This window comes from Uloborus diversus, chromosome 3, assembly GCF_026930045.1.
Source record: "Uloborus diversus isolate 005 chromosome 3, Udiv.v.3.1, whole genome shotgun sequence".
NCBI classification, from domain to species: Eukaryota; Metazoa; Arthropoda; class Arachnida; order Araneae; family Uloboridae; genus Uloborus; species Uloborus diversus.
In genome coordinates, this window is record NC_072733.1 from 73,193,384 (window position 1) to 73,205,861 (window position 12,478).

The 12,478-nt window shown below is 32.3% G+C and overlaps 1 protein-coding gene across 1 annotated transcript; it reads left to right on the forward strand.

Annotated features, from left to right (window-relative positions):
* The first annotated feature begins 2,271 nt into the window (after positions 1–2,271).
* LOC129218799 (myb-like protein AA) lies at positions 2,272–4,389 on the forward strand. The gene is made up of 2 exons (XM_054853120.1): positions 2,272–2,453; positions 3,825–4,389. The coding sequence occupies exons 1-2, from the start codon at positions 2,272–2,274 to the stop codon at positions 4,387–4,389; spliced, it is 747 nt and encodes a 248-aa protein (XP_054709095.1).
* Positions 4,390–12,478: the final 8,089 nt, after the last annotated feature.

Consider the following 12,478-nt stretch of genomic DNA (forward strand, 5'->3'; position numbering starts at 1 on the left):
TCGATCGAGCATTGACGGTAACGAACGAAAGCGATGACAATCGACGAAAAGTCTTGCGTCAAGAAGATCAAGATTGGTCTGAACATTATTTATTTAATATCAGTGCACATCTGGAGTTTATTAAAAAGAAATGGAACGAGAATAACGAACAACCACAACAAAAACAACGCAAGAGACAACACAAAGAAACGCAAAAAAAACCAAAGATGGAAAAAAAATGAAACTCGACGAAGAGAAAAATGAACGAAAAGATGTCGTCGTCGAACCAGAAGAAGAAGAAGAAGAAAATGGCGATGAAAATGTTGATCTTGTTTCGGAACAACAACAACAACAACAACAAGAAAATGAAGAGGAAGAGATGAATGATAACGATTCTGATTATGAATCTGACACCTAAAAAATTTTCAACGTGTCAAAAAGTTTGACAACTCACAAAAAAAAAAAAAATATATATATATATATATATATATATATATATATATATTTTTTTTTTTTTTTTTTTTTTTGTGAGTTGTCAAACTTTTTGACACGTTGAATTGTAAAAGCATACTACTAATATTTCAAACGACATACTGCGATCTATTGCTTTCGAAATGAAACCTTTTTTCCAAATGACATACTGCGATCTATTGATTTCGAAATGAAACCTTTTTCCAAACAGCATAAGCAATATTTTTCAAATCACAATCTTGAAATTCGGAGAGGCTTACGTTGACGCTGCTGTCTAATGATTTACAAAAAAAAAAATCGGACGATTGTAACTCGGGAGGTGAAAAAAATAAATAGAACGAATTTATAGATTTTGTTAGATCTAATAAATCACTCGTATCCTTGCTCAGTAAGCTAATATGATTACAACATACTGCGATCTATTGATTTCGAAATGAAACCTTTTTTTTTTCAAACAGCATAAGCTTCTCCGAATTTCAAATCACAATCTTGAAATTCGGAGAGGCTTACGTTGATGCTGCTGTCTAACAAGAATCGGACGATTGTTGTAGCTCGGGAGGTGAGAAGTTTAACGAACTTAATATAGATTTTGTTAGATCTGATACACTATCCGATATTGAATCTTTTAATAAATCACTCGTATCAGATCTAACAAAACCTATAACGTATGCCTCTCCGAATTTCAAATCACAGTCTTGAAATTCGGAGAGGCATACGTTATAGGTTTTGTTTGATCTGATACACTATCCGATATTGAATCTTCTAATAAATCATTCGTGCTCGCTAATATGATTACAACATTGCTGTAACCGAAGAAGCATTACCAATTTTTTTTTTCAAAGTCATAATCTTGAAAAAAAAAAAATTCGGAGAGGCTTACGTTGACGCTTGCTGTCTCACAAGAATCGTACGATTGTTGTAGCTCGGGAGGTGAGAATTGTAACGAACTTGATATAGATTTTGTTAGATCTGATACACTATCCGATATTGAATCTTCTAATAAATTACTCGTATCCTTGTTCAGTAAGCTAATATGATTGCAACATTGCTGTAACCGAAGAAGCGTTACCTCTAGTTCCTTTGCTGGAGTTTTTTTTGAAACTGTTTGTTCACTTTTTCGTTCAATTTCTCATATACCTTTTTTTCTTCAGCGGTATTTATTATACTATAGAATCTCTCCTTGTTGAATTTGTCAAGAATGCATTAAATTGTCAAATTTATCCTAATGATTTATATTGGCATCGTACAACTGATGGAACATTCTTTCTCCACTATGAGCATAAAAAAATTTAATACCCGTTAAAACACAAACTAATCTTTTTTAATCCATTCAGTCAATTTTTCGATATGTACAAATTCACCCGAGATAGTGGTATTTACTATATTATAGGATCTCTCCTTGTTGAATTATTCAAGAATGCATTAAATTGTCAAATTTATCCTAATGATTTATAATTCAAAATAAATCAAGCAAAATTTCGTCCGCGTTAAAAAAACACAAACTAATCTTTTTTAATCCATTTAGTCAATGTGCAAATTCACCCAGTATTTTCTATACTATAGAATATCCCCCCCCCCCCTTGTCAAAAAATTTTTAATCCATTTAGTCAAATTTTTTTAGATATGAAAAAAAAAAAAAAAAGTAACTGCGCATGCGTAAACAAATGTAACTGCGCATGCGTAAACAAGATTATCGCGCGAGATAGGTTGTTTTCTGATTATAAAAGCGCGGTATTTCGACGTTTTCATTCATTGTAACTCGTGTCTCTCGAGAGATTTGCAAAGAACAACAACAACAACACCAAAAAAAATATATATAAAATGGATTTTATTGAACTCAACCCGACAGACGATGAACATGAACAATTTTTCGTGGAGCAACAAAATGATGAAAATGATGGACGACAATCTACCACCACCACCAACCCTACAGACGACCAATTTTTCGTGGAGCAACAAAATGATGAAAATGATGGACGACAATCTACTAGCACCGGAAAAAGGCAATTTATTCACGGGAAAAAAAATTACAAGAAACGAAAAGTGGAAAAAAAAGTTTGTACACCGAGTCGATCGGTATGCGTTTCCGAAACGGCACAAGAATCTAGAAGAATTTTATTTGCCGACGAATTGAAATCGGAGAAAAAAAATAGACCCATTTCGTTTTTTTCACACGTTCCGGCTATCGTGGCAGCTCATCCTCAAAAAGGATACTCTGTGAGTAACGGAATAGCTTTCCTGAGTCGCGATGGACCGTTCGAAATGAAATATTTAGTGTTTGACTTGGGAAGATTGCATTGTTCCGAAATGTTATTTGCCGCGAATGGTCCGACTTATAATTTATTAAAGAAATACGCGATGGAAAATGGTATACCCATGACTCAAATGTATATGGAAGGTATGATTGAAAAGAGAAATGAATACTATCGCGATAATGTATGTCCCAGTTGCTTTGATCCGGATTGCCATCGTTTCGAAATGATGTTGGCATCACGACTCTTGGTGGATGTTTGGAGAATGCCGATTGTTCATTGATTTTTTTTATTTGTCGTAGCCTCGATGCCACAATCGATAACAGAAACTTACATAACGTGTCGACGTCATCAATTGATAACGTTTATGGACGTCATCGCTGCTGCTGTGTATATAAAAGCTCGTTCTCTGGAGCAAAAAAGACTCATTCTATACCACCGTAAAAGGTTAGACATGGAAAAAAATTTGGATGTGTTTCCCGACGTATCTGTCGTGGACAATGTTTTGGACTTGAACGAATTGGATCTCGAGATGCTATGTAAAAAGACGCATCCATCTGAATTTATTCAACGGTTTCGCTCGCTATCGATTCCGTTCATTTTTTACATAGAAATGGATTCGCACAGAGTTCGATTTGCGAGGATAGACAAAAAGACTGCTCTGGTCGAAGAAAATTTCCAGCGGAGTTTATTCGAGGGATTGTCGTCCAACGAATTGCGTGCGTTGGAATGGTTCAAAGTACACAGAAAATTAAAAAGACCGATTCTTTTCGATGACTGCTGCGAACAACAACAAAAAAAGACTACTACAAAAATCAAAAAACAAAACACGGATCGGCGGTTGAGTTTTTTGTACAGAAACATTTTTCTGGTGAAATATGGTTTTACGTTTGGATACAGGAGCGTGGCGGCTGAAGAACATCACGTGATCCAAACGAAAAACGTGCCGATATTCTATTACGAATTAAAAAGAACCTATTCGGTGCGAGAACGAAATTTCTCGGACGTGGATTTTGGTCATTTTAGGGGTTACGTGTTGCGTCCGGACAGAATTTTTGCGATAGCTCCGGAAACGACGTATGTGATCGTGACCCCTCAAAAATGTTTGTTTTCCTTTTTTAGAATTAAATCGTCGAGTTTATCCGATTTGAAACTGAAATTTAAAATTGCAAGGTTCAACGATGAAAGAAAATGTTCCGTGAAAAGTCTTTATCATTGTGCCACATATTGTCCTCAGCAGCAACAACAACAACAACAACAACAACAACAACAAATGATATTCGTCGAATTTGTCGTACAACCACCACCAGAACAAGGAGAGCAAATCGAATCTTTGAGTGCTACCAATGACGTTCTTTCATCATCATCATCATCATCTTTCACCATGTATGATCAGATATCTCCTGTCACGAATGACGTTCCTTTAACATCAACATCGGTCACCATGTACGAACCGATATCTCCTGCTAACATCACGGAAGACGTTCCTTCAACATCATCTTCGATCTCCATGTACGAACCGATATCACCTGCTAATAATAATAATAATACTAATAATGCTACGGAATACGGATCAAGTCTAGAATTTCAACCCAAAACACCACTAATAGATTTGTCTATATTTTCGGAAGACTGGTTGAATGGTGATGACATCGATTTTAACAATCTTGATATTATTAATTTTTGAATGTACAAATTGAATGTTTTTATCTTTGTATTGTATGATATGTAAATAAATATGATTTGTTTTTTTTTTTTTTAAATATATGTGTTGTGTATCTTTTGTGTTTATCATTTTTTTGTTGGAAATGGAAACCTTGAAAAAAAGATTATCTATAAAAAAAAAATTAGAAACATTGAGGTATAATCTTGGGAAGAAAATGAAAGTTAAATATATCTAAATGATGATTAATTGAAAAAAATAATAGCTGTTTTATATTAACAAGATTATATGTTTTGCGAAAGTCAATTATTATAATTGGTATTCTTTTGAACGCAGTCCTAATTGGAAAATAATAGCTGTTTTCGCGCAATGGGTTACAAGTTTCGCGCAAGTCAATTAATATAATTGGTAGCTGTTTTATATCAACAAGATTACATGTTTTGCGAGAGTCAATTATTATAATTGGTATTCTGTTGAACGCTGTCTTAATTGGAAAATAATAGCTGTTTTCGCTATGGGTTACATGTTTTACACACGTCAATTATTATAATTGGTAGCTGTTATCAGGTTGTTCTCACTAAATCGTACGTGACCCGTTTCTGAAAATAGTTTTTGATTTATTTTATATGTTTTTTTTCCCTTTTTACAATCCAATATTGGCTCGAAATATAAGGAGAAAAAAAAATTATTTTTATATAAATTGAATGATCAAATAATTGCAAATCCAATATTTAATCATCAAATTTTTATATATATATATATATATATATATATATATATATATATATATATATATATATATATATATATATATATATATATATATATATATATATATATATATATATATATATAAAATTTTTTTTCCTTATATTTCGAGCCAATATTGGCTTTTCAACTGCTTCATCATCGATACCCTAAAAAATCGATACCGTATAGTGTAAATCGATGAAAATTTAATTTTAACCATCATCCACACGAATCCATTATCGATTTTTTCTCTGGGGTCCCGTCGCTCTAAAAATTTTTTGAGCGACTGTACTTTCTTTCCAATTCAGGTAAACAGAAGCGATGGAATAATACTAATCGTGATGTATTTTCCAGTTCTTTAAGATATTTTGTAATTTTTCAATATGTTTAACTAATCCAATTAAGTTTTTATAAGTCAAAGATGAAAAATGCCCCTAAAAATAATATAAACACCTAAATATAAAAGAAAACCTAGTGATTTATGTTTAAAATTCTTATATAATAACTAGTAAAAAAGTTAATATAAAAAAATGTCTTTTGAAAATTGTTTTTTGATTTTTTTTTTTCAAAAGCCGTGAGGTATGAGAAATTTTCCTGGCCCCTCCCCCCTCCTTGCCGGCACCCATGTGCACATCTCTTATTTCCTGTGGAAATAATAGGTGTCACATCATTGTCGTATCATTAAAATTACAAAAGTATAAGAAAAAGAAGGAAAAGAATGAGTAAAAAAAATAATAAAAAATAGCGAGAATAAAACAACGTAAATCCGCTTATTTCAGACCGGCTGAAGAAAACGTAGCTCCACCCATTTCGATGACATCAGAAGGCAACGTAGCTGTGACGTCAGTGGTAGACCGTTGCAGATTTATCCGAACGTCTCATAATGAACATGTTTAGGGCTTAAAAAGACTTACGAATGCATGAAAAATGGCGAGAAACGGGGAAAATAAAAAGAGAATTCGAGTTTTCACCATGTTTCTGATAAGGAACCGAAGAGGCTTAAACCCATGAAAATACGATAATAAAGAGAGTATTTCGTATCAAATGAATCGTTCATCATTCTTTTACAACGTTTCTTAGTTAAAAACTTAAAAAACCTCCCATTTTTTAAATAGAAAGAAGAGTTTATAAGCCACACAAAAGCAAGTGTTATTATACGCTGTAGTGCCGGATTTTCGTCACGAGACCTTAAACCCCACTTTTGCCGGACCCTCTGATTGGACAATTGATTCCGCAGCACTTTGATGGGGGTTGCTGTAAAAAAGTTTTATCGCTATATTTGGCACTGTTTTGAAAATGGTAAAAAATGATTACATGATTTAAGTTGAGGTGAACGTATTCTGCTTCTCGCATTGGCCTATAATAATGAACAACTGTGGCTTGCCGTAGCAAAACAGTTTTTTCATAATTATGTAATTTAGAAACAACGGTGTAAGTGCAGTTATTTCTTTTCCATTGTGATATGATTTTTTTTATGCAAATATATACATTTATTTACGCACGGCAAAGAAAACAATAGAAAATATAATTTAATTATTTTGGGGACTCTATGATAGAAGCTGCATCTTCTAAGTCGAAGGTTGTGGGTTCTGAGGCAAGGGCGCCCATATAGGGGGGAAAATGGGGGGGGACTTGAGCGCCCCCTTTGAAATTAGAACTTCCGTGCTTTTGGTACTTTTTTCTTTGCAAAAATGTGAAAAAAATTTATTATCCACCCATTAATGAATAAGTTACTACAAATGAAATATTTTAATGACTGATCTGTCCTGAAATCGGTTTCCATGGAGAAAATATCTGAGCCCCCCCCCCCCCCTTACAATTTTGCATATGGGCGCCCTTGTATGTGAGGCATAGCTTCTGAATAAATAATGAAAAAAATAGCAACGAAATTATTTCAAATCTTTTTGTTTAAAAAGTCAAAACCTACTTTCTTTTTTATTATTATTATTATATTATTTTTTTTTTTTTTGCTTAAATGCAATGTCTTGTACTATATGCACGACAGAAATTTAATAATCAAATCAGGACCAGTCAAATGTATCATTAAATTCAGCAAATCGGGTATGATGGTTGAATCAAAGTTATACGACTGTAATAGCTCCCGCAGGCTCGGATCTACGCACCCGCATGGGGGGGGGGGGCAAGTTTAGGGACCCAACGACCAAGAGTTTTTGCGGGGAGGGGGGAGAAAAAACAATAGATCCATGGAATAAAGCTCCCATTCCTCAAAACGAAATTTTGGAACACAGTAGCTCAATTTTAAACTTAAATGTGGTTAGGATGGAAAATTGGATACTCTTCAAAGGCTGGTGAATGTGGGATAAAAAGTGCAGGGCTTGATAAAGCCATTGTGAGACCCTGAGCCTATAGAGTTCCTGCGTGCATTCCTCTCATGGGCACCCATATAGGGGGGTAAGTGGGGGCTCGAGCCCCCCCCCCCCCATTTAAAATTAGAACTTCCTTGCCGCCTTAGTACTTTTTTTCTTTGAAAAAATGTAAACACTTTTTTCTTCAGCCTTTAATGAATAAGTTGTTCAAAATGTCATATTTTAATGACTCTAATCTGTTCTGAAATTCGTTTCTATGAAGAAAATATCCAGCTAAACCACGAAGAAAATATCTAGCCCCCCCCCCCCTTACAATTTTGCAAATGGGCACCCTTGATTCCTCTCTCTAGCATTAGTGGTTTAAATACATGTAAAAGTGCTCCGATTTTTTCTTTTTTCTTGTCAAAATGACCAAAATATCAATTCAATATTATTGAAAATTTTGTAAAGGAAACATACTGAAATGTTCAAGACATGCCACAAATAATAAAGAAATTAAGGAAAACGACAAAAAATTTAACGAATATTTTGAGTTTGGTAATTTATTTATGTTTAAAACCATAAGCGTATTGACGAAGGGGCATATGCCCCCTCACTAAATTTTTAAGTGACGTTCAAATTTAATTGCTCATTTTTTTCAAACGTTATCTTAGGTGCACCCCCCCCCCTACCTCCTTTCATGGCGCAGCACCGCCTGTTACTCAGAGGCGCGTCATTAATTTTTTTAGAAATGTAATTTAAAAAAAAAAAGAAAAACAATATTACGTTTATTTGATCATCTAGACCAGAGTTTCCCAAACTATGGTTCGCGGACCCCCGTGGGTCCACGAGTTGCATACCAGGGGGTCCGCGGTGCTAAATCATACATAGAATAATAAACAAATACATTTAAAGGAAAAAAAAGCGTAAAAGTATATTAGAAAAAAATAGATTTAACTGTGTCAAATATATATATATATATATATATATATATATATATATATATATATATATATATATATATATATATATATATATATTTTTTTTTTTCGCGCGCGCTGGGGTGGGGGGTCCGCGAAATTCGTAATTTTTCAGGAGGGGGTCCACGGAAGTCTGAAGTTTGGAAACCTCTGATCAGGCATAGATTTTTCAGTTTTTTTTTCTTTTCCCGCAGTGGTTGATGTCCCCATTTGTGCACATCCATAACCTAGGCAGGGAAAAAACATATTTTATGCATGTAAAAGTGAATTTGAATCTTTTAGGACAATATGATTGAGTACCTCCAGGTAAAATGAAGAGAATTGGTTCAGTCTTTCAGCGCTAATTAAAAATTTGAAAAAAAAAAAAAAAAATCCAATTTATGAGTTTTACAAAAAATTGAGAATTTGATGATTTGAACAAGAAATTGTGCCAGCGAAAAAAATATTTTTGTTGTTCTGCCACCTAATGTTGTCCATTAAAGTTAAGAGAAAAGGACTCATGTGATTTTAATTCAAAAAATTGGGGAAAAAAAGAGAGAGAGAAATTTACAAATAGGTGGTTTCACACCGCAACCACCGCCTTTGTAAGTGTTAAAACATAATAAATGCAAGTTTCTATTAGCTGTAAAAAAAAACTTTCAAACAAAATGCCCCTCTTCCCTCCCGTCTTGTGCTTGAGCCCAGTTGGCCGATGCGTAAATCGTATACGGCCTGATGACGTGTAATATTTGTTAATTCTTACATTTTAAAAAATGAACACATTAGATGTTTTAATAGTTAAAGTACAGTTGAACGTCAAAAATCCGAACGAATACCCATGTAGTTTTAACAAACTTCAATGCTCTCTCAGCCGAAAATCTCAGTAATTTTTTTAAATGAGCAAGCTAGGTTAATTTACTTTGTTATATATTACCATGGTTATCTCTTTTACTTCCTTTGATTTGTTTCACTACTTTTTTTTTATTTTGTTTTAAACATTTTTAAAATTTTGCAATTCAAATCCTTTTTTTTTTATGAAAAAAAGATTTAAATCGAAACAATTCAACTATTAAGAAAAAATCGTCTGATATTATTTTTGTAGTTTTTATGGAATTATGTTCAGTAAATTATTGCTATTACAACGTTCTTTCTATTATAGTGCTTGATTTTAGAAAAAATTCTTATTTTGCATTTTATGCAAGGAAGAGAAACTTTCTTTCCCTTTGAAAATATTTCTAAGGTTTTTGCTGGTGTCTATTAAGTTGCATGTTAACTTTTCAAATTTGCCAAAAATATGCAGGTGATGAACCAACCGACCCTTTAATTTTCTACTACGAGCAAAGCAGTGCGAGTACCGCTAGTATTGAATATTTAGTGTATGCTAAGTGTTTACTCCCCCCCCCCCCACACACAAAGACAACTGTGTCTCTAAAACCCAGTACATAACAATAAATCCATGGTACAAAGAAATCCTTTCTGCAAAATAACAACGTTTGATTAACGGATCAATGCTTCCATAATTTGGGACCCCACTGCCCTTTCATCTTATATAATACAAGCGTGATTTTATTGAATGCAATTACACACAGCCCCCTAATTATCTTCCAAAAAACTGTAAGTAAGCAACATTGTTTTTATTTGCACAAATTGCAATAACGTACCTTCATGACATATGAATAGTTAAATTTAAAAAATAAAAGTTTTTCATCTGTTGAGCCTACACTGATTTTTTTTTAAATTACAACCCCTAATGGAAGAGCAATTTCATCAGTAAGTAATTACTTTAACTATCTGGAAAACTCAGTTTGTTCAATTAATTTGGTAATATTATTCAGTTCTTTTAATCAAATTTTCAACAATTGGTCACAAAATTACACAGCCCCCTAATTATCTTCCAAAAAATTGTAGGTAAGCAACATTGTTTTGATTTGCACAAATTGCAATAACATACCTTCATGAAATATGAACAGTTAAATTTAAAAAATGAAAGTTTTTCATCTGTTGAGCCAACACTGATATTTTTTTAATTACAATCTCTAATTGAAGAGCAATTTCATCAGTAAATAATTGTTTTAACTATTTGAAAAACTCAATTTGTTCAATTAATTTGGTAATATTATTCAGTTCTTTTTTATCAAATTTTCAACAACTGGTAACCAAATAAGAACGGTTGTTTATTTGGAAATGAAAACATTGCTAAATCTTTAATAAACATAAGAATCTATATTGAAGAACACTAATTAGTTAAATATTGATTAGAATAAATTTATAGTTAATTAATACTTTAAAGATCCCTGCAATTTAATATTGTTGAAATGTTCTGCTTAACATTTTTATTTCTGCCCAATTTTTAATTGGAATTTTGCCATTCTCCTTTTATTATTCCTCAAATTTGAACAAGCTATAACATCAACTAAGTTATGATTTCACAATACACTAAAATATACATTAAGTTTTAAATTCATATTTTCTTACTTAGTTTTTATTTTTAAGTGCTTAGAGGCATTTAGGAGGAAGAATCTACGAGCACAAAATAGACAACCTTCTTCAAAAATTTATAAAAGTGTTGTAATAACCAAAGCCAATTTCTTCCCAAATGCATGTCATAGACAATTAAAAATAAGATGCAAAATATATTCTGAAGCTTCAGGGAATGATATATATATATATGTATTATGTAAAATAATATAATACCTTGAAACCAGGGTTTAAGCTGAGTTTAAAACTTCTTTAGCAAAAAAGCTAAAGTTAGAAAAAAAAGTTTAGCAAAATGTTAAAACATCGACATTTAATGAAGCCCAAAAATTCATTTATTAGGAGGTCATATTGCAAATAAAGACTCAGTACTGGCTGTTGAACTTAATAGTAATTGAAACATTTTCTGAACTAAGAATTGTAATATGATTAAGTTGAGTATCGCTGTTCTTGTTTGATAATCTCTCGAATCATTCTTCATGCATAGTTTTTTTTTTTTTTTTAATTCTTTATTTCTATACTTTTTTATTTGAGCAAAAAAGCGAAAACGCCTTGTTTTATTTTCGCAATTTAAATAGGTTTTTCGCATTTTGCGAAAAATGCGACCGTAGCGGAAACCCTGCTTGAAACAAAGTAAAATTGTGTGAATACATTTTCAGTTTATCGTCATTTCTGTGCCTATTTGCAATTGATGTCCCAGCAGACAAAAATTACATTTAAAAACAACAAAAAAGCTTTCATTTAAAAATAGGGTTCGTTGGGGCAAGTGGAACCCCTTTTGAGAACAGTTTGTTTTTGAAACCTTATACGTTAGTTTTGAAACAAATTTTTTTTATCTTGGACATTACTAATAAACAGTCATTATTTTCTAAAATATTGCTTTATATATTCCTAAGAATTTTATTGAAATTCAGGGTGTCCCACTAACCAGGAAATACTTCTTTGAAAAAATGTTGCTTGAATTGGCAAAAAAAATATTTTTCAGATTTTTTTTTTTTTTTTTGACTAAATTCTATGATCTAGAAAAAAATTCTACAAAACCCAAATACATGCAAAACCAATCACTGTGATGAACTATGACATGATCAATGTAAAAAAAGTATAAAAACCATATATTTATTTCAGTTTTAGGGGGGTGACCCACTTCCCCCAACCAATTCTACTATGAACAAAGTGTAGTCTTATTATGTACAATAAAAAGCACAGTATGTAAAAAGGTTTGCACAAAACTAAACATTCATGAGAAAAAATAAATATTTCTTCAAAATTATTGATGTAACTATAACAGGTTTATATTTTATTATTTTTTAAACAATTATCAAATTAAATGATGTCTTTTGCATACAAAGTAATAAGTATGTGTCCACTGAAAAGTTACAACAGAGGAATTGATGGAGTACAACACACCAAATCTCTCTGTTATATAACCATTCGGTATCAACACATGAAGAAACAGCAGTTATTCAAATCTTCTTATGAATTTCACACCAACAGCAATTGATGGCCAAGCATGATCTTAAAACAGACCTAGGAAAAGAGAAAATACAGAAATTAGTTGCATATAAAATAAGTACTTTTATCGAATTTAAATACATATTACACAACAAGGAAGCAAATATCCTA

Excerpts from the sequence above, each read along its gene's own strand:
- LOC129218799 (XM_054853120.1), top strand. The coding sequence starts at position 2,272 with ATGGATTTTATTGAACTCAACCCGACAGACGATGAACATGAACAATTT. Across the intron at positions 2,454-3,824 it reads TCTACTAGCACCGGAAAAAG|AATTAAATCGTCGAGTTTAT; the intron begins GCAATTTATTCA and ends TTCCTTTTTTAG.